The sequence below is a fragment of the Podospora anserina genome, chromosome 1, assembly GCF_000226545.1.
Source record: "Podospora anserina S mat+ genomic DNA chromosome 1, supercontig 3".
Classification (NCBI taxonomy): Eukaryota; Fungi; Ascomycota; class Sordariomycetes; order Sordariales; family Podosporaceae; genus Podospora; species Podospora anserina.
In genome coordinates, this window is record NW_001914845.1 from 274,551 (window position 1) to 295,095 (window position 20,545).

The 20,545-nt window shown below is 52.9% G+C and overlaps 7 protein-coding genes across 7 annotated transcripts in view; 2 read left to right on the forward strand and 5 right to left on the reverse strand.

Moving 5' to 3' along the window:
• Window positions 1-1,421, forward strand: part of PODANS_1_13610 (uncharacterized protein) — a gene marked incomplete at both ends in the record, with an annotated part of 2,072 nt that extends 651 nt beyond the window's left edge. Inside the window, 2 exons of the mRNA XM_001905028.1 lie at window positions 296-300; window positions 701-1,421. Of these exons, the coding sequence (XP_001905063.1) occupies window positions 296-300; window positions 701-1,421 (726 nt within the window). The remainder of the gene's footprint in view (window positions 1-295; window positions 301-700) is intronic.
• Window positions 1,422-2,412: 991 nt separating this feature from the next.
• PODANS_1_13615 (uncharacterized protein) lies at window positions 2,413-3,275 on the reverse strand (the record flags this gene model as incomplete). Its single annotated transcript, XM_001905029.1, has 5 exons — window positions 2,413-2,501; window positions 2,561-2,802; window positions 2,870-2,976; window positions 3,103-3,175; window positions 3,256-3,275. 5 exons carry the CDS (start codon window positions 3,273-3,275, stop codon window positions 2,413-2,415), a joined length of 531 nt encoding a protein of 176 aa, XP_001905064.1.
• A 5,906-nt stretch (window positions 3,276-9,181) lies between these two features.
• On the reverse strand, window positions 9,182-10,339 carry PODANS_1_13620 (uncharacterized protein; the record flags this gene model as incomplete). Its single annotated transcript, XM_001905030.1, has 1 exon — window positions 9,182-10,339. A coding segment is annotated over one exon (1,158 nt), but the record flags the coding sequence as incomplete, so codon positions are not given.
• Window positions 10,340-10,732: 393 nt separating this feature from the next.
• Window positions 10,733-11,430, forward strand: PODANS_1_13630 (uncharacterized protein; the record flags this gene model as incomplete). Its single annotated transcript, XM_001905031.1, has 3 exons — window positions 10,733-10,823; window positions 10,883-11,212; window positions 11,276-11,430. The coding sequence occupies 3 exons, from the start codon at window positions 10,733-10,735 to the stop codon at window positions 11,428-11,430; spliced, it is 576 nt and encodes a 191-aa protein (XP_001905066.1).
• Window positions 11,431-12,012: 582 nt separating this feature from the next.
• Window positions 12,013-12,726, reverse strand: PODANS_1_13640 (uncharacterized protein; the record flags this gene model as incomplete). Its single annotated transcript, XM_001905032.1, has 1 exon — window positions 12,013-12,726. One exon carries the CDS (start codon window positions 12,724-12,726, stop codon window positions 12,013-12,015), a length of 714 nt encoding a protein of 237 aa, XP_001905067.1.
• A 2,513-nt stretch (window positions 12,727-15,239) lies between these two features.
• On the reverse strand, window positions 15,240-16,556 carry PODANS_1_13650 (uncharacterized protein; the record flags this gene model as incomplete). The annotated part of the gene is made up of 3 exons (XM_001905033.1): window positions 15,240-15,523; window positions 15,584-15,984; window positions 16,036-16,556. 3 exons carry the CDS (start codon window positions 16,554-16,556, stop codon window positions 15,240-15,242), a joined length of 1,206 nt encoding a protein of 401 aa, XP_001905068.1.
• Window positions 16,557-18,329: 1,773 nt separating this feature from the next.
• PODANS_1_13660 (uncharacterized protein) lies at window positions 18,330-19,301 on the reverse strand (the record flags this gene model as incomplete). The annotated part of the gene is made up of 1 exon (XM_001905034.1): window positions 18,330-19,301. The coding sequence occupies one exon, from the start codon at window positions 19,299-19,301 to the stop codon at window positions 18,330-18,332; it is 972 nt and encodes a 323-aa protein (XP_001905069.1).
• Between the last annotated feature and the right edge of the window lie 1,244 nt (window positions 19,302-20,545).

Sequence of the window (20,545 nt, forward strand, 5' to 3'; positions counted from 1 at the left end):
AGCGGCGTGATAAGGCAAGATCTGCTCCAGCTAGTGGCACATGACGAGCTCGGTTCCATAAGATGTTATGGACAGGGTCAGCCTCGTCGGTCTTCGCATGAACGAAGACTTGCGGGAGCCTCGTCCGTTGGCATCTTAACATGCGTTGAGAAATAGGAGCGGCGGCCGAAAGCAGTCCAGCGCCCCCGTACCCATCACCCACCCCCCCACAGCTCGGACCACCACCATTGACGACATATCTCCCACCAACTATGTATCTGCCTTTCCCAACATAATAGCTAACCATCGCTTATAGGCAAGGTACATTTCTTCCTCCCATCTATTCTACCTTAGCCTCAACCCGGAACCGAACCGTTGGCCATAGCTTCCGGGTTGTTGTCCTCGCTTCTGCCAACTCTTTCTTTCACGTTGTTGTTTATCTCCCATGGGCCAACATGCCGGGCCAGATTAACGAACAAACTGGGGAGGGAGGACCTGATGGCAGGCAGGCTGTGTGCCAAATCAACGTCATCGCATCCAATCCCTTCCCATTGACTTGACGCAAGCCTGGCCAGCCCACCGGGCCCCCCTCTTACTCCTGTTGTTTCCCCTTCAGCCTCCCTTCTTCCTTCTTCCGTTGCTGTCGTTTCCCTCTTCAAGCTCCATCCCCGACCAAGCAGACCTCACTAACCATCATCCTCTCCGCTTGCCCTTCCAACAGCGAAGACCACCGTGGCACCCCCGAAGCCCCAGGACGAGTCGTGACTCTCATCTCGCGCTCATACTGGGAGCAGCTGACCGACCACCATGACTCGGCCCCCGAGAAAGTCTGGGGCGTCGCCTACCGCATCATCCCCGAGCGCGTCGCCGAGGTGAAGGACTATCTCGACATTCGCGAGATAAACGGCTACACAATCCACTACACCCCCTTCCACCCAGCACCCAGCATTGACAACAACACCAACGATCCGCTGACTGCCCTGCCCGGGAAACTGCCGATCCAAACGTTGGTTTACATCGGCACGCCAGACAACGAGCAGTTCGTCGGCCCGCAGGACCCCCAGAGGCTAGCCGAGCACATCTACCGCAGCGAGGGGCCGTCGGGGCTGAACCGTGATTACTTGTGGGGTCTGGAAAAGGCCCTCGATGAACTCAGTCCGGAAAGCGGTGACGAGCACGTCACCGACCTGTCGAATCGGGTTCGAGCGGTGGCGGCGGCAGCGGCGGCGGAAGGGAAAGGAGAGGTGGTGGTGAGCCAGACTGACAGAAAAAACCAAATCCTGCGTGCGCAATCTCCTGTCACTGTCAGTCTGGACGGTTCTTCTTCTTCTTTGGAGCATCAACATGAGCATCATCATCATCATCATCATCATCAACAACATCACGAGTTCCAAAAGGTCAGCAGCATAGACGAGCAAGAAGAGACAGAAAAGACTTCGTGATGGTCGAAGTAAACAGACAAACAGACGCGCACACTCAGAAACCAAAAAGGAGAGAGAAAATTGAAAACACAAGAAAAAAACACAGCTACGAGTTTTCTGTTTCTTTTTTTTTCTCCTCCTTTTCATTCCCTCCACCAATTCATGGTTTATTTTTTCTTATTCCCCCCCTTGATGCTTTCTCGTTCCCCTGAGCAATACAGGCAGCATATTCCACCTGTCCCACCTCTTCCTTTTTCACAACCTCCTCACCCCCACCCAGACAGCCCAGCCGCCCCTCTGTTTCTCATGTCGCACATGAGACAAGAAACAACCGCGGCATTGTTGAACAAAAGGGAAGCCCATGACATAACCCATTCCCCCCTTGATTCATAACACACCCTTTATCTGCATCCCTTCCCCCCCCAATGCCCAACCCAATTCCCACAGCCGTTTCGTCGTCAGCCATAGTCCCACACACACACACACACACAAAACAATAGCATAACACAAACACACATGATATCCCTACTTTTGAGAAAGAAGAAACAAACAAAACAGGACATATCAAAAAACGGGCAGAAAAAATGCATTAAAGACTAAGCAAACAAGACAAAAAAATAAAACAGAAACACGCCCAGAAATTTCTCAGAAGCCACCACCACCACATATACCACAGGTAAATGGGTGGTGAAATCCCTGTTTTGCTTCTGGGCTGACAAATAATAATTGGACGGGGAGACGGAGCCAACAAAGCCCAGTGGCTGTTGTCTAGGTAGCCGTCCGACTAAACCGAAGAAATGTCGATCATAACATGAGAAAGACAAAAAAAACGTATCGGAAAAGGGATCGAGCGGGGTATATGTGGTGGTTCTCAAAGAGCAGCAAAAAGCCCTGATCGTACAGAAAACTCGAACGGGTCGTGTGTTGTTTTGGGTATCTGTTCTCAAAGTCATTTCTTTTAGAAGAAGCTGTTAGGAGGAAGAGAACCACGGTGGTCTGGTTGACGAAATTCCTAGTATCCTTGACCTGGGTTAGGCTGCTGCTGCTGGTGCGGCTGGCCTTGCTGGGAGGGATCAGGGTATCCGTATGGCTGTTGCCAGGCTAAGGAAAGGAACTGTTAGTGACAGTGCTCCCTCTTGTTCTTTTTCGTATCGTCTTACTTTGGGGAGGGGCAGCGTAGCCTGCCGGGACGGCCTGGGAGTATCCGCGTCCATAAGGCTGGGCGTAGACGTTGGGTGGCATTCCGTACGGTTGCGGGGCGCCGTATGCCATGGGCATCGGAGAACCTCCCATCTGGACGGCTCCGTATCCACCACGGCCGAAGCCAGGAGGACCTCCTCGTCCGCCGCCTCTGGGACCAGTGTCCGAGGCCTTGTCAACACGGATCTGACGGCCGTCGAATCTGGAGAAGGGTCAGAAAACTGCAAGGTCAAAGGGGGGGGGGGGGGTCGTCTGGGGGACAAAAGTACTCGATGTTTTTCATCGCAGAAATGGCTTTCTGGGCGTCGTCTGGGTTGGTGTATCTCACGAAACCGAAGCCTCTACTACGGCCAGTGTCGCGATCTTTGACAACAACCTAGAAGAGGAGAGGTTAGAGACCAGAGTCTTCGCGGTGTTCCTGACCTTACCAAGCACCAATGCCCAAGGGCGATGGTAACAAGGAGCAAGAAGCCGCACCAAATGAAAGCGCACCACGACATACTGCTTCTTCCACCACGCCAAACTCCTCAAACTTTTGCCTCAGAGTGGCCTCCTCGGTGTGCCATGCGAGGCCGCTGTTTTCTCTGTTAGCCAGTCGCCTGCCGCGTGTGGGGAAGGAGGCAGAATCTGCACCCCATTGGACTTCTTTTCTTACCCAATAAACAACTTGGACATGCTGTCGGATTTCTTGTTTGCGTCGGCTGCCCGGGAAGGGAAAGTTTCTTTCGATCTAACTAGTGTATAGTAGACACTAGTGCTCTTTCAGATCAAGTCGAGTCTCCCGTTGTCGGAGCAAATGCGACTCTTGATGAGGAAGAGAAAGTCGAAGGTTGCTTGGAAGAAAAGAGCGGGGGGCCAGGGGCTAAGTAGCACTGGGTTGATGGTGCTGTTGTTTGCCTCTGAACAGTGTGGGTGAGAAAAGAAACGCTCCGAGACTGGGTGACTGCCCTTCTTAACCGGCCAGGTGTCGGAGGTGAAAGTCGAGAGTCGAGTGGCTCGATGATTTCAGCCGGACAAAGCAGTCTGTTTTCGATAAAATCAAGCCTTTGGTTCCTCAAGCGAGACTGGGAGGACGGTAAGGGGAAGGGGCGACCAGTGGCTCAGGGAACGGTGGGGTGTTAGCGAAGCTGTGTTATGTGGTATGGGTCAAGGGTTCTCCAAAGATGTTCTGTGGTGCCGGTTGGTTGGTGGGAGAGAGATGGGCACTCGGGGGGATGAAGGACCAGAGCCGCTGGCAGGCACTTGATGCTACCCGTCTTATATGCCAGTACAGCGGGCTACCTATTCCTGGGAAGGGCCCGAATACCGCTTCTGCCTTGGCCGCATTTTGGTCCATGAGACAGGGCCGTTGTCGTGAGCCGACGTCGGTCGCTCCCGTGCAGTACCTTGCTTCTGCTGCCCCGGTTGATGTCCTGCCAGGCATAATCATGAGAGCATGGTTATGTTCCCAGACAAGCATCAAACATACCAAAGGGACCGCAACCCCAGGACAGCGTTCGCTACGGGTGCCTGTGGCATGGAGGAGTTGTGTAACATGTGTCGATTGCCACAGAAGATCTGTATAAAGATCCAAACACTCCATACGAATACGCCCTGGTTCCCCGTAGCTACCCATGAGTCCAGGGAGTTCAAGGCTAGGATTGGTCAGAGGACAGTCGTGAGATCCTTGATCAACGTTTTTTCAGATCAGAGGACTGCTAAACCCCACCTCACTGCCACTGATGATGACCCCTGACAGTTTTGCAGCTACTAGCTCAATACAGACCCTGGCCTTGGTTTTCTGTACTATGAAGGGAAACTGCCTTGGTTTCGTCACCCTGGCTATTCCTGCTCGCTGGGGTCTAGGTATCTTGCCTTGCCCAGAGATGATGTGGCCAGAAAGGTTGTTTCTAGCTCGTGATCCAGGTTTTCTCCGATGGTGATATCGCAAGCCCGACCTCGTCCTAGCTGCCCGTGGATGTGTCGACGAAGGCATTGGTGGTGATTTTGCCGGCATTAGCAAATATGCGACTGTATTATGCATCTCCCCTCCCACTCATTTTTGGTTGCCCGAGTGGAAGCAGAATATGGACCTTCACGTCAAGGCCCCAGTTTCCCATGAACAACGCCAGAGGCAGCAAACGGGTGCTGGAAACATATCCGGAAACCCCTGTCATTTGGATCGTGGCCCTGTGGAACAGGAATCGATGGCAAGAAACAGCCCTGGAAACACACAAAACCCTTGCTGCGTTTGGTGTAGCGTGCGCCTAGTACCTAGAAACCGTTTGGCGCTCGCTTTTACCCTCGGCCTGTCCCCAGACCCGCTCCTCTGTGGTGAGCGAAGTGCTCCTGAAGTTCTCCTGGAGAAGGGGGCCAAACCGGTCACCTCCGAAAACAAATTTTCAGGGCCACCGTGATGCATTCGATACAACTCCATGTGCATGTCTCCATCTTCTGTGCACAGCACTCAAGTCCCAATAGAGACTCCCAGAGCCAGGATCGGCTAGGGTGCAACGAGTCGTCCAGAGAAGGAAAGTGGATATCAGTATGAAACATGGTTGAATGACCCATCAAGATGCGAAACTTCACAGCATTTCGATCGGAGTGCAACCTCAACATGACATGAAACCCTTTGTCGACCCCTCGATGGCCGCCTTCAGATGAGTTGCTCAAGCTTCACGACGACCGCATTCTTGTGCCCACGTGCCTTTCGCGGCGGCTACCACCTGACAAGAAGATAGTTTGCGGGCAATCCAGCTTCCAGAAATTTTATCCCTCCAGTCGATCTTGACTTGCAGAGGCCAAACTAATCACACCACAGCAAATCGGGTAAACGGGTCAGTCGACTGCCGCGAAGCAAGGCACCTGGACGATAACAGGGCCTCTCCAACTCCCACAGTAAAGGCGAGCATAACGCAGAGGACTCGACGGCCGGTCCTCATAACCTTCCTGACCTCTGTGTATGCGTGTAGTCTCGGAGCGAAGGAGATATCTGATGCGTATCGAATGTTCCGCTGGTCCAGGCTTGGCAATGGCACCTCTTGCTGGGCATTGAAGCCATGATGCGACCGCCTCAAGCGCTGCTATAGGATGTATGTCAATAGCGGGTGAACAGTACCGTAGCTTGGTTCATCCTGTGTGTCGATCATTCTATTGACCACGAGGTGCCATCCAGGTCAAAGCAGTTGACCCAAGCTCCCAAGCTCCCAAGCTCTCACCCGAGAGCTTCCATCGCGGGGCAGCGGCATCATAGCTTCTTGCATGGGGTAATGGGCAAAACCGAACCCAGGTTGCGAGGATCGGCCCATGTCGATTGAAACACATTGCAACTCATGACTGTTGTAAGCGCATATATAGTCTGCACGGGTCTCGACAAGCCGCCGCCGTGTGTGGGTGTGCTGGTACGTCAAGATAAAGATGCCCCGGACCCGCCACCGGCTGGGTTTGGTGAATCACGGAGCCGGAAGGTCCCTGCAAGTGAACTAAACAGGGAAGGCGAGACATCAAACGGTCGTCCCACTTCGGCGAGGCTTCCCACTGGCTGTTCACTGAGATGCATATTCTGGACTTGGCATGGGTTCTAACTGCATGGTTCATCTCGAGAGCGCTCGGTCTTGACTCTCCATGGTTCCTCAATTTCCCGGCCGGTGTCAGTATTGGATCCGGGACGAAGGGATGCCTGGCCGTCAACCACCGGGCATGACCACCCAGACTTCAGTTCAGGATCGCCCAGCTGCGTGAGGATGACAGGTTGCACAGCCGAAGCTCCTTGAGGCTCCCAAGAAGCCTTGGTCTGGGGAATATGTGCGCAGGACGGGATGATTGACGATATTATTTAGCCGTAGTGATGCCATATTTAGATCTGCGGAAGACTCACCGATGCAACCGAGGGCTATAGAGTATGTACGCAGTAATTCCAGACTCGCTGCCCAGCACTCTTGACGTGTGGAGAAGGTTGCTTGATCCGCAACAGGGGTTGGGATGACGGAAGGACGGGAGGAGAGGCCCAGGTTGGTGGGCTTTCCACTTCATGGTGATGACCCAGAGAACGTGATGAGTGACATAGGCATTGCATAGAGGTGATGGATGGAAATCAAGCTGGTACTTGATCGCCTTTGCTGGCGGCTCCTGCCGTTTGGATGTGATCGATGTATGGCACCTTCCCTGGCCGAGTCCAGACCCCGCCAATGCCTAACATCATAGAAGAATGAGGGGGAAGGAGCAAGGCATGATGTGCATCACTCAGAACCTCCCACCGGGACGTCTCGGTACGGAAGGGGAGACTCTCTCACCATCTTGAGCCCTCCCCAGGCTTCGCTGGCCCCGGTAATTTGTCATGGATGACGATGTGCTGTGGATGACGGCGGCGGCGTCGCGAAAAAAGAAGCATAATCACCGACCCAAAGATGACCATCGACGCTCTGACCAACCCGAACGAAGCAGACACGCAAGGAACACCAAGGAGAGATCGCATGATCGGGGTCGGCACACCGAGGCAGTCGAGAAGCCCCTGAACAATGCAGGAAAGCGCTACCTTCCTGACGACAGAGCGGACCCTAGTGAGCGCGTCCGGGCCTGGGTTCAACGGACACAGAACCGACACCCCCATCGTTCTCTTCTCACGGCGCTTGACAGCGACGAAAGGTTGCGACGCACTTCCTCCCCAAGGTATCGAGACACCGATATCATCAGAGGCAAGAAACGGGGCAGATCTGTCTCACGCAGTCCCTCGGTGTCCTTGGAGCATGGTTTTGATGGTGGACAAGTTGAACCTCGCTTTGAGAAACGGCGCAGGTACAAAACTCACGAGGACAAGTACGAGTATAAAAGGGAAATAAACCGTAGGAAACAACCAAACAAAGATCGTAACGGAAAATTAGACCAGGAGGCGAAGGTCAGGACGGACCGGGTTCCAGTAAGCCCACTCTATCAAACACGGGAACAGACGAGCAAATTAACAGTTCACAGCTGCAAGTCATAAACACAGAAAGCCGTATGAGGGTACCAGATCATAAGTTCGCACCAGGTAAGTAAGGGTGCAGCATGCTAATGATGGGTATTGGCTGACTTGACCAAAGTCAGCAGACATGACCATCAACCCAGCTATGCTCCGGGGTCACGACAGTCTACCAGTTTCAGCAAGGTATTTGAAGACCGCCACCATTCGGCTCACCGGCCTCTTGCCCTCCCATCAAGAACCTCAAGGCAATATGTTTCTGCCCACCCGCGGGACTCTTCATACGATCTTAACCAGGACGAATCCTACTTTTCAAGCCCATCGAGAACTAACACCGTAGCATACGAGCAAGAAAGAAAGCGTCGGCACTTTGCTAAGAAAGGAAGTCATCGTGAGCAACAAATTCTCCACAATAGCTGGTCAGTGAGTAAGTCCATAAGCCAGCCAGTGGATCATACCAATCACATCAGACTTTCTGTGGAAAGACATCCTGGAGTACAACCATCAGGGCAATTGGAAACACCTTTACCGAAAAACTCCTCAAGACAAGAAAGTCCCGGTGTTGTACCCTCAGCCCCCGGGCATATTGTCACAATAGTGTTGCCTAGGTACAAAGATGCTGAGACGCAAACCGATCCATCGCTGCTGGCCGAGTTGCTAAAGCCCACTGAGCAAGTACCTACGGCATTCAACGACTCCAAGGATGCTGCCACGCAACCTCGTCGTGGTCCTGAAATACAGAGGAGGATCCAACTGCTTCCAGACAGCCCCTACTCTAACACCAATCCAACCCCCATCAATGAGATAAAACAGGAGCCTTTCCATCAGCATCATGCGCTACCAAACAGGCAGCCTTATTCTTCTGAACAAGCACTGGGCCGGCGACAGGTTCTTGGCGAACAAAGATACCTGGAGGAATTTGTGACCAACCATATTGTGCCTATGCACTCGCGGCACTATGTTCAAGCACCAAGTTCGTATCATGCCAACGGCGGAAGCCAACAGCAGTTTCTCGGGCAGTATCACGCGTCCAATTCCCAGCCGCTCCATACCAATACCTCCGCCGAGGGCTTGCGAATTGACCGCCGGCTTAGCGACCTGGTTCAGCGACACGAAGCAGGCTCGCCACCAAGAACCATGATTGCATCTCAACAACTTGCGCAGGGATTCAGTAACAGGGTACGGTTCCAGGAACCGAATTCGACAGTACAAAGACCGGAAGCACCGTACAGGGAAGACATGGACGAGTTTATCAGACGGATAGAAGAGGAAGATCTTGGGGAGTTGAGCGATGCCTTGGCGGTAGAGGATAATGGTGTGCCAGTCAAGACTGAAGAGTACTTCAGCCTTGAAGAGCTTGAAGGTGAAGGGTCCAACACAGCTCACGATGCCCAACACCGCCAGTATGCGCCTATTATTGGAGCCGATGATCTTGCTGAAAACTCCGACACGGAGGTTTTGTTGGGTCCCAGAACCCCGGAACGGAATTCAAGGCCACCTGCAAGAATATTACCGAGATACCTGGGGCAGGATAGAGCGGATCTGTCGTTACCGGGCAGGATGTGGAGGTCTGGCCAAGGGCTTGCTATACCCGGGCAGTATAGACAGTTATACGAAACCTGATTGTTTTGGGCATTTTTCGTTTTTACTCTGGTTCTTGACCCTGCCATTTCCTCCTCAGTCCCTCTACGTCAATGCCACATTTTTCGGCCTTGGTGACGACGGAATGAGCCTTCCCAACCACGGGAGCATCAATCATCTTATCATCCAGTGTCCACGCCCCTCTTCCAGCAGCCTGGGCCTTTTCATCTGCAATCACTACTCTGACAGCCCACTCGACCTCTTTTTCATCCGGCGCAAACATTCGTTGCGCGATCTCAACCTGGCTGGGATGTATACATTCTGGTTCACCTGTCAGTATCCCGTTCATTAAAGTTGGGACAATCCTGGACGGATCAAACTTACGCTTCCCGTTAAACCCTATCTCCTTCCCATCTCTGCACTCCTCCTCCAACCTCGCCTTCCCTTCCTCACCCTTGTAAGATGTGCACACCAAATCAATAGTGCTACTCAGCTCAAACGCCCTCGCCGCGGTAGCAATCGCACTCCTGGCGTACAAGAACTCCCGAAGACTCGGCGTGCGAGTCAAGCTCAGATCCAAGGCAAAGTCCTCGGCAGCAAAGATCAAGCCGTCAAGACACCCCTTTCCTGCCTCGCAGATTTGCTTCAGGTCCATGACCGCCTTGGCGGACTCGATCAGAGCGATGACCTTCTTTGGTGGTTCATTTTGGGGGGAGACTTGGCGGAGGATGTCGATTACGAAGGTGAGGTCGGAGGGGGAGTTGACTTTGGGGATCACGATTGTAGAGAGGGTGGAGGAGGGTAAGGGGGCGAGGGTGGTGAGGTCGGTGAGGGCGTAGGGGGTGGAGATGGCGTTTATGCGGACGGCGAGTTCACCGATGTTGGGGGGAGGTTTGGGAAGGGAGGAGAGGTGGGATAGGAGGCTGGTGCGGGCGGTGGGTTTGAGGGAGGGGGTGACGGAGTCTTCGAGGTCGTAGGTTATGTTGTCTGTTGTGTGGGGGAGGAGGAGGGATTTGGAGAGGAATTTTTGGGAGGAGGAGGGGACTGGGGAGTTGTTGGTGAGTGAGAGAGAGGGCGGTGGAATGAGGGGGAAACATACCGTATAAGAGTGCCCGGCGGAGGGTGGAGGTGGTTGACATGTTGACGGTAGTGAGTGTGAGAGTGAGTCTCGGAAAGGGTTACGATGACGAATGATGAGAAGCCGAGGGTTGAAAGCGAACTCTCACGAACGATCTTCACTAATATCCAAAAGAAATATAAACAACGGACCCCTGGTATATCTCACTTCCCCAACAGGAAAGCAAGTGTGGTGTAAGTCGTGAAGCGGGGACGGGATGATCGATGCTGGGTCAATAGCCGAAAAGGGGGGCCCGATGTAAGCCGTTTCACCAGCTGCCAAACCCGTCCCTCACAGCTGTCAATTCTGTTCAGGAGCCTAGACCCCCGTTGACGCACCACGTACTCCGTAATGCGCACTAACAACACCTAAGCCAATGTAAGCAACAGCTCCAAAGACACCACCACCACCAAAAAAGATAGCTATCAATCATCACCATCCGCCACACACGCACGGCGCACACCAGCTTGAACATACCAGACGCATACGATTGAAAAGATGGAACAACCCCAACCAGCGCCAGGCTCCCTGAGCTGGCGATTATCCTCCCACCCAATAACCCTCCTCACATTCCTAGGCTTCCGAGTCTGTAAGTTTTTCCCCTCTTCCTACCAACCCCGTCGCATTCACTGATTCCCCTCCCCCCAGCGAGCTTACTAGTCTACCTATTCGGCCTCCTCTTCACCGACAACCTCGTCATGATCTTCATCATCACCATCCTCCTCCTCGCCGCCGACTTTTACTACCTCAAAAACATCGCCGGCCGCCGCTTGGTCGGCCTCCGCTGGTGGAACGAAGTCGACCCATCGACTGGGGACTCCCACTGGGTGTTTGAGAGCAGCGAGCCGGGGTCAAAGGTGATCAACGCGACGGACAGTAGGTTCTTTTGGATTGCGATTTACGCCCAGCCGCTGTTTTGGATCGCGCTGGCGGTGGTGGCGGTGTTTAGTTTCAAGTTTATTTGGTTGCCGCTTGTTGGTGAGTATAACCTTGGGTAATGAGTGGTTGAGGGAGTGGAAGGTGCTGACGGTTTGGTGGTAGCTATTGCGCTTGTGTTGACGATCACGAACTCGCTTGCTTTTTCGAGGTGCGACAAGTTTAGCCAGGCGTCGAATATTGCGGGGAGCGCGTTTAATGGTGGGAATTTGGCGGGGAGCATTGCGAGTAATATGGTGGGGAGGTTCTTTACGAGATGATGGGTTATGTTGGGTGGGGGTGGTTCAAGAGAAGGGGGTTTAGTATAGGAAGCCATCTTACAAGTTTGGGATGCGGGAAGTGTATGATTACAGGGGCGTAGACATTGGCGTTTTTGAGGAAACTTGGGCTAGCATGGCCGTTTTGTTATGTTTCTTTTGGTATTATAAAGTTCAGGTTGGGAGCGTATCTAGCTTCTGGGCCGGGCGAAGGGAAATGGAATCATGTTGTTTGAAACTCAGCATCAGAGTTATCGAGGTTATGTAATTTGGTAATTGTGATGGAGAGCCACAGGGTATCATACTTTGAAAGAAGACATATGGTTTGTCATAGTTCGACCTGACTGATAATGGATAATGATCTCTCACAAGTCTCTTTGAATGAATGACGCGCGATGCTATGCAAAACACACCCCCAAACCCCTGTTTTCGCACCATGTTCAATCATACTGTGGTCCCAAGTTTTATGCCAGAACGACTGCAGAGGTGAAGTTGGGACAGAAGAATCAATACGAGACTGGCTAATTCGATATCATGCAACCTTTAACGCCGCTGGCGCCCTTTCCCTTTCTCAGTCTTGTTTCTTTATCGTCTCCCTGCTTGTTCAATCGCAGCGTCCAGCTGCCTTTCCTCCTCTTCCAACCTCCTGATTTCATCCTCCGTCATTCCTTCCTCTACCAAGTGGGCGTATGGTGTGGTTAGACCCCGTGGTGTCGCCCGCCCTGGTATTGGGTTGGGAACGTTGGCACGGGCCCCGTCATCGTTTTGGGCAAGAGATTCCGTTCGGATGCTTGGTGTGGTGGCGGTAATTCCGGCTGCGGCTCCTGCTCGGTCAGAGTATGGTGTGTAAGAACGGGATTGGTCTTGAAGGTGAGGAGGAGCTGCCGCTGCTGGCGCGGCTATTGTTGTGACGGCGGTGCCTGTTGGGTAGGTGCCGTTGGGGTGACCGTCGTCGGAGTAAGGCGAGTTTGGTGAGGCGTCTACGTCGACGCCGGTGTGGGCTTCTTTTTCGGCCATGAGGTCGTCGCCGCGGTGGTCAGAGTTGGAGGAGCCGGTGGGGTGGAGGTTCTGCTTTTGTTGGCGGCGGCGGACGACGAACCAGATGATTCCTAGGACGGCGAGGAGACCTGCTAGACCGCAGCCGACGGCGATGCCGATGATGGCTCCCAGCTCAAGTCCACTCTTTGGGGCTGGGCTCAAGGCGGCTGGGTCTCCGTTGGTCGGTATGGAGCCGCCACCCAGAGGGGTTGAGGTTGCCGAAGGGGCTTCTGGTACATCAGTCCCGTCATCGCTTCCCATCTGAATATAAGGGTTTGTATCTTTGAATAGAGGGTTGGTGGAGGCGACCGCATATCCCTCTTCATGATAAACCACTGTAAAGGCTCTGCTATAACTCTTGCGGTATTGACCATTGTCCACCCAGCTGGCCACAAAGTAGAGTGGAAAACCTGGCTTGAACACCTTGTCACACTTTGCTCTAAGCTCATTCGGGTCAAACATGAGGGAACCGCCAGGGCCGTTCTGTCGGGCTATATCCATTCTTAATATCATTTCCCACCTGGATCAGTAACAGGTGGCAGCACATACCTGAAATTAATTTGCTGCAACCATCGGACTTGGGAGGTTGGCGTCGTCTCACACCTGGGGCCCCAGGCGTTGGTGATGGAACTGTGGGCTTCATCATAAGGTTGAGCGTGTTTGTTGACGTTGTCACCTCAGGAAACTGTCCGGACGGCTGTTCTGGGGGGTTCTCGTATACGACTGCCACAAAAGTAATCTCCTGTGGTGGGCTCATACCACTCATGGCGCTGTTGTCCTCGCTACTTTGCCAGAGCGCGATCTTGTTGACAACCTCGTAGTTTTGACTCCTCCAGGTGAAAGTGGTCCCAGGCATACTCCCTTTGACCAAGAATATGGCCGCTTCAGGGTTATAATTGCCGTTGAATTTCAAGGGGTCGAATAGCACAGATTCATTGGCTTTCCCAACTCCAGTATTTATAGGTGAAGCGGCATCTTGCCCACGATCTTGCCCACGATCTTGCCCATTCGCTAATCCAAGCATTATGTATGTGACGGCCATCCAGGCCCGGCTCATCGATATCCTCATTATCCTTTGTCGGTTCCTGGACTCGTCCAGAATAGTTTGCCGTTCGTGATACCCGAGTCAATCGTCCCTTTCAAGTTGACAATCTCATGGCCGATATCGTCGTCGTCGAGTTCGGTTGTCCGCCCGCGCGTCTTCTGGGCACCAAATTCCGATGCGTAATTGATGCTGTCGTCAATTCCCTTTCGTTGAAAAGAGTAAAAAAGAGGTAAGCCGTGCTGCCAGACAAAGAGAGATTGTGCAAGGCTCCGAGTAAGCACCAATCCCACACAAGGCCCCGAGCCAGACCCAAACCGCCCAAGCGCTCCCTCTCTCTCTTGTGACCCCCCAGTTGAGAAAGATGGAAAGGATTGCGCGCACCCCCCCTGTGCATAGCCAAAGGGCTGAGAGGCGCAGACAAAAAGATGTTTTTTTTTCACCAACCAGAAAACGCCCTTTTCGGTTTGAGCGTCCCACTCAACCACCGATCCATCGATATGCCTCAAAAGAAGAACCGCACTGTGCCGGTTTCTGGGTGACTTGCTCCTATCAGACTGAGAGATCCTCCTTCCCCCTCCCCCTCCTCGAAAATCCAAAGGCAACAAGCACACCACCACTTTAACTAAACTTGCTGTGTGTGTGAAACGAAAAAGCGACGCCGCAACGGTGCAACTCTGTCCGTTCAACCAAACCAAGTCCCTTCGCCTCCTCTCCTATTGTGGCAACCACCCAATATCTCTCTCCCCGTCGTTGACGTCGCATTCACCAGACTTTTTCGTACATAACCACTAGAAAAGAATGCAAAGAGACAGATTTGTGGTTGCAACGATACACCTAAATTGCCTTGATCAAGCTGCAGCTGGCCAATCGCTTACCCAGCCGATAGTGACCCTTTTTTGACAAGAAAGCCCAATATAGCAACACGATGATCCATACTTTGGAGCGGGACGGTTCCCGCTGACACCCTGACTTACACCGCGTGCATACAGTGACTGAGTAAGAAAACAGTGTCCCAGACTGATAAGACGAATAGCAAGTTTCTGAGGTGATACTCCGCCTGTGGTGTAAACTGTGTTTGAGAAGCTGTGTGACACTGCGAGTTTGCTCGTAACCAAGAGGGGGGAAATCCGCGCCACTCCAATCACGCGTTTCCAGGCAGTTCGTGGAATCATTTTTCTCTGTCTCTTCTCTTATTTCCCTGCAGCCCAAGGCGGGGGGCGGCGGGGTGTCAGCAGGCATGGGGCTGAGCTGCGTCTTGTCGCTGATCCTGTCAAATGAGAGCGACTCCAACGAAGGGGGGCCGATAATCCTGAAATGCGTTAGTAGTATAGTCGCCTGGCATGGCCTTGGCCGCTTTCAAACATATCCTGATCTAGAAAGTCTAGAGCCGTTCGGTGACCCTTGATTGCAGAAAACACGTGGTGGATTAATCAGTTGTCCCGCCTATATGGAATTCAGCTCCCAAGCCAACTTACACCGACAATCTTGAGCATCGCATGTATTTTTAAAAGCGCTGTGTGAGTAAGAGAACTCCTGGCTATCTAACCCCCAGGGTACCATAGGGCTGTCAGCATTTAGTGGTGTATTGGCCCGAAACGGAGGAAATCCGAAAATTTTGCTTAAGTGCGAGAGTCTTGAGCCTCGACTTCGCATTTGCATGTTGTAAATGCATTCCTCAAGACCCCAAGCCTCATCCCCCTGCAAGGCTGCGCGCCTAGAGAAACACATTTCACCTTCGCTTCGTGGCCTGCTCTTTGAGTAATATCTCCCGCATGGCTGCTCTTGCGTTTCGACTGCCACCCAACTTCGGCCCTTTGAGGACCTCTTCTGTTCGGCTGGCGCCAGGCTTAGCAGCGGGCTGAGCTACTCGTTTCTTCCGGTGTCTTTGTGCCATGGCGTCCATGAAATCACGGCGGAATTCTTCAGCGATGCGATCATCTGCTGCGTATTCATCTCCGTCTCCCAGGTCAGCCGCACTGGGAGTTTCTGCCGAAGGTACATCGTAGATATCGACTGCGAGGAGGTTAGCTAAAATCCTTACAGGCTGAAAGGGTGAGTTCATAGTCCACTTACGCTTGTTCTCGCTCAAAAACTCCTCCACGAGCTGGTCTCGCTTGATATCTTCGCTTCCTCTGCGCCTCCGGCCACGCCATGGCTTCCCATCTGGGCCAAGGCGGGTCTTACTTCGGCCCTCATTCTCATCTTCCTCGTCGATCTGCCCTTGTAATCGCTTTCGAGCGCGCTCCGTCATCTCGATGTTGCGCTCGCGAGCTTCATCACCCAGGTCAATCTCCATAAGCTTGCCTTGTAAAGCTCGCTGCGAATCCACCTGTGGGCCACTGAAAGGCAAAGTGCTCGGATCTGAGTTGGCCGCATTTGCTGATGATGCGCCAGCATCGAGGCTTTCTTGCTGTACTGTGAGCTCCGCGGCCTGCCGCTTTCGTCTAGCCAATGCAGTTTCTACATATTCCTCCCTTGCTTGATCAGCCTCTGGGTCGCTCGGTGTATCCAAAAGGGAGACTCACATATGCTTGTTGACTAGATCGCCAGCCAGACCTGTCTGGGGCGCGAACCGTTGTGTGATTCCGCCGAAGGGTTCTGCTTCCGTCTCGGCACTGCCGTGGAGAACCAGGCTTTGCTCCTCGGGGACGCCGCCGTCGTCATCGCCATGTGTCGACTGTCCGGGCCTTGCGCGGAAGCCAACGCCGCCGAACTTGTGCTTTCGCGAGTTTCGTAATCTGAGTACCTCGGCGACAGAGAGGCCTTTCTCTTCGTCCTGTTCAGCAGCTGTTGTTTGCGCGCCATTGCCTGATACCGCTGGGGGGTTTTCTGGGGTTGGCTCGATCGCATGCTGGCTATCAGCGTTCGCGCTTTTAGGTTCTTCGACTCGTTGGCGGTACGCTTTTCTCTTTTTCCCGGCCTTGAAGACGACTTGCGGTTCGGACGTAGCTTCGGGGCTTGTTGTTGCCATGATGATTTGATGATTACCTAGTGTGATGCAATGGTGTGGTTGCGCGGCGAAAGCTGCTTGTCCAGCAAGGTGCATTGCTAAGCCTATCTTATCAGAGAATAACCCTAACCCAGTTAGCGCTCGCTCCAGGCGAGAGATTTAGCTTCAGGGTTAGGGTCCACCGACAACTTCCAACCTTCAAGTTCATTCTGTCAAGACCGCGCTGATGATCAACACCTATGGTAGTGTTGACAACTACTCAGCTCCACCTCCAAAATCCCACGGTCAAATACCAGGTCAACAAACTACCACGGTCCCAACACCACAGTTGACAAACACCGACCCGGCAGCCCGGTCCGGGTCATAAACACCGGCCGGCCGGCCCCACTCATTTCCGGGGAGGCACGGCGGGTCTACCAGCCACGACGGCTAGCCCCACCTCAATCCGGAGCCCACTACCCCGACCCGAGGCCGGCAAGCGGCACGGGTAACGGGTGATCGACATGATCGGACTTTTTGGTCAACCTCCATTCCGGGCTGCTTGTACAGGTGGGCTGAAGCGGTAGGGCGGTGATGAGATATGTCCAAGATCGGACTTGAGATTGGGTTCACTTCCAGTGGCTTTTCAGGCGATAACTTTACTCAAGACAACAGAAGGGAATTACCGCTCCTGAAACGATCATCAGCAACGAGGCGTCCGTGGCAGGAGATCATCACAGTAACACAAAATGATCTGATGCCTCCACATCGGGACACCACGGGCATAGACCCACCACTGCCCGTCTCTCATCAACCGCACATGCCATCGACAATCCGAGTTTCAGCCCTCTGCAAGCCGCCCTTTCAGACTTACCCTCTGCAGTGTAAAGGGTCACCCGCCTGCCAACACCAACTAGAGCATGCTGTGCCATGTCCAAGGTAGTCAACAACAATATCACAACCACTGATGATCGGCTCCGATCGGATCGGATAACAACCTCTCCCCATCCTCCTCACAACGTTCTCACCACCCTATATACTATTTCTACCATTTCCCCCGTCTTGCATGCAGAATTCTCGCGATAGATCATCCCCCCCCCAGACTTACACAACATCCCTCATCCAGCCACAAATCCAACCAGCCAGCCACCACGCTCCCCGATGCATCTAGAAGAAGTTTGTGTGTGCATCCCCGACCCGACAGGTACTCCCATTCTTCTATTCTGATATCCCCTCGGTCAACCAAATTCCTTGACCGAGCGACAAGGCCAGCCCGTTCATCTTGGGATGGTAGGTGGTGGCGGCAGACATCGGTCGGGTCATCATCCTCCCCGGCCGGCCCAACCCAGCCTGCGACAAACTTACGCATACCTTTATCTCACCTCACCAAGCAAACACCTTATGCAAAGCAATAACAAAAAACCTCTTCCAAATGGAGATAATATTCAACATCCACAACCATTCTCGTTTCTCCTACCACTAGAACAAAAGTGAAGAAAAATATAGGGGGAATGTCAATAGCAAAAACTTCCAACAGCCAAAAACCAAACCAAACCAACCAACTCAACTACATCTTTTAAGAGAAGGAATAAAGATATAGTCCACCTCTCCTGTGATGATGTAAATCTTTCCAAAAAACCAAAGAAGGAAATCAACCCCTTACCTCCCCAATATGTACACTGCCCCTACTCAAGACAACGAGCCCCTTTTCAAGTTTTGGTCCAATGCCAAAACCCCAAATTTTCCCACCCCAAACCCAACCAACCATTGGTATTCCCAGTTTCCCTAATCCTACAGGCGTAGTAGGCACAGCCTCAATGGCTACAAGAAAGCGACAAAAATATGTACACAAGAGAGAAGAAGCTTTGTCCAAAATCGAAAGATGTGGCCTTAAATCCAAGCTGCAGCCGCCATGCTGGTTGGCACCGCAGGCTCAGACTCGTCCCCAAAAAAGTTGGCAAACAACCCCTGAATCTCCCCCAGGTAGTCATTCGCATTGAACTTTTTGAGCCCCTTGGCCACCATCTCCTTCTCTTCCACGTCCACCACGCTCATCTGCTCCTTGAGGCCATACTCCTCCGCAATCTCCGACACCTGGGCGAGCTCCTGGCCGAACGGATGTTGAGAGACGGAAATCTCCTTTCTATGTTGTCGCTTGGGTTGTGGTTGTGCTGGGTAATATCGGTGTGTGAGAGGTGGCGCGGCCATCCGGACAAAGTCAGCAGCGGCGGCGGCGGCAGCTGAATTCTTCGACCTGTGCTGCTGCATGTGTAGGGGAAGTGAACTCTGCGAGGTAGCGGTGGTGGCTGTGCTGGTGGAGGAGGACCGAGAGAAAGTGTAGCTGGCGTTTGTTGATGCTTGAGAACGTTGTGATACCCCGGAAGCTGACCTTTGCCGGGCAACCTCAGCTGGCGACTTTTTGGAGTGAGAGGGCGCCCGTTGTGGGATGATGGGTGCTGCCTTTTGAAGGGATGGCTTCTCGATTGGTTGACCGGGGACTGTAAAGTAAGCGGAGAGATGATTCGGTTCTGGCGACATCACCCTCTTTTGCATCGTCCTCTTTGGCGATGATTCAACATCGGGGCTAGTAGGTGGTGTGGTTCCGTTGGTGAGCGCACTGTCGGACATATCGTCATCAGATCTGCTGTGCGAGCCTGTCGACGAGGCTGATAGAGGATGAAGATCTGGGGCGTTATAAGAAAGCATGTTGGTGGTGTGAATCAGCTCGACAGGACTGGAGATCTTGTGCCGAATAGATCCCAGCGACCCCTTTGGACTCTTCTGTTGTGGTGAACCGTTGAGGTCAGATGTCTGGAGGCTTTGCTTGACCCGCCGGGTCGTGAAGGCCCTGGCGATAGACATCTTGCCGGTTATGTAGGGGGTTGTTCAGCTGAAAAACGATCTATATCGATCGATATTAGACACCTTCCTGCTTCGGCTTCAACAAGCCAGATAAACGTACTCAAAGCAACCAGACAGGTGGCTAAAGATAGTAGGTAATGGCGAAGACCAGGAGTCAAACTTGACTTTCTGCCCTGAGGGGTAAAGCTTGTGGCAGAAAGGCGTTGAGTGATGGAAAGAAAGATGAGAAGAGACGCCCCGCTTCCAGATCCTAACAACACTCTTCCCTGAACAATTGCGTGGTTTTGCGAACGAGGTCTCAAATGATAGATGGTCCTGTGATTCGGTTTTGCGTGTGACGTTGCGCCGGGAAGAGCTTGTGCCCGTTTTTCTCTGCAAACTTCCTATCCCAGGGTTACAACGCTCGGCTCCGTGACCCTATCAAAGCAGTCGAAGTGAGTCCGGGTGACGATACACGGCGAAATGGGCGGTTTCGGGTCAAAGTAGAGATCAAAACACCTGAAAATCCTAGATGGATGTGTCCTGACAAGGAAGTTGTAGCTATATCTAGCACAATGGAGAATCGGCGATCCAGGCCGTGTTTGAATAGAACAAGTCGAGAAGGAACGTGGCTCCTCGATGGGGCTTCAAGTTTTCAACAAAGACAGGGCGACGCAATGTGTTTGTTGTCCACGTGTGATGTTGGGTAAGTGACGACGGACTGACCTGGGCCCTTTGTGTGATGTCGTCGAGGGAGTGTGTGTAGAACTGAAGTGAAATATCTCGGGGGCGATGTGTACCGGCGCAAGTTGGGCGATGGATGAATGTCCTGCAAGAAATGTCTTGTAAAAAAAGGAATGTGTAAGTGTCCTCGAGTATCCAGGCGAGCCGGCGATGGGGATCTCTGAGGATGTCAAAGTTTTCTGGTCCGTCAAGGAGCGATGGGACGCAAAGGGTCTACAGAATGACTGAAAGTAGAAAAGCAGGGTGTGAGCCTGGAGGGGGGAGGCACAACAATAAAGGACGAGCCGCGAGCGCACATCGAAGGTGAGGGCAAACCCATGGGGAAACGGGCACGGGGAGTGGCGCAATGCTTTTTTTTTGCTTGCGCATTGCAGATCACAAAGTACTGGTACGATGGATCACGCAGGAGATTATGTCACCCTCTGCGTAGCAATACCAATGCGCTCTTTCCCGGTCCCCCTCCCGGCCAGACAACTCAGAGTGGCAGTTGGCACTTCTTCACCCAGTGGAAAAAGCCTCTT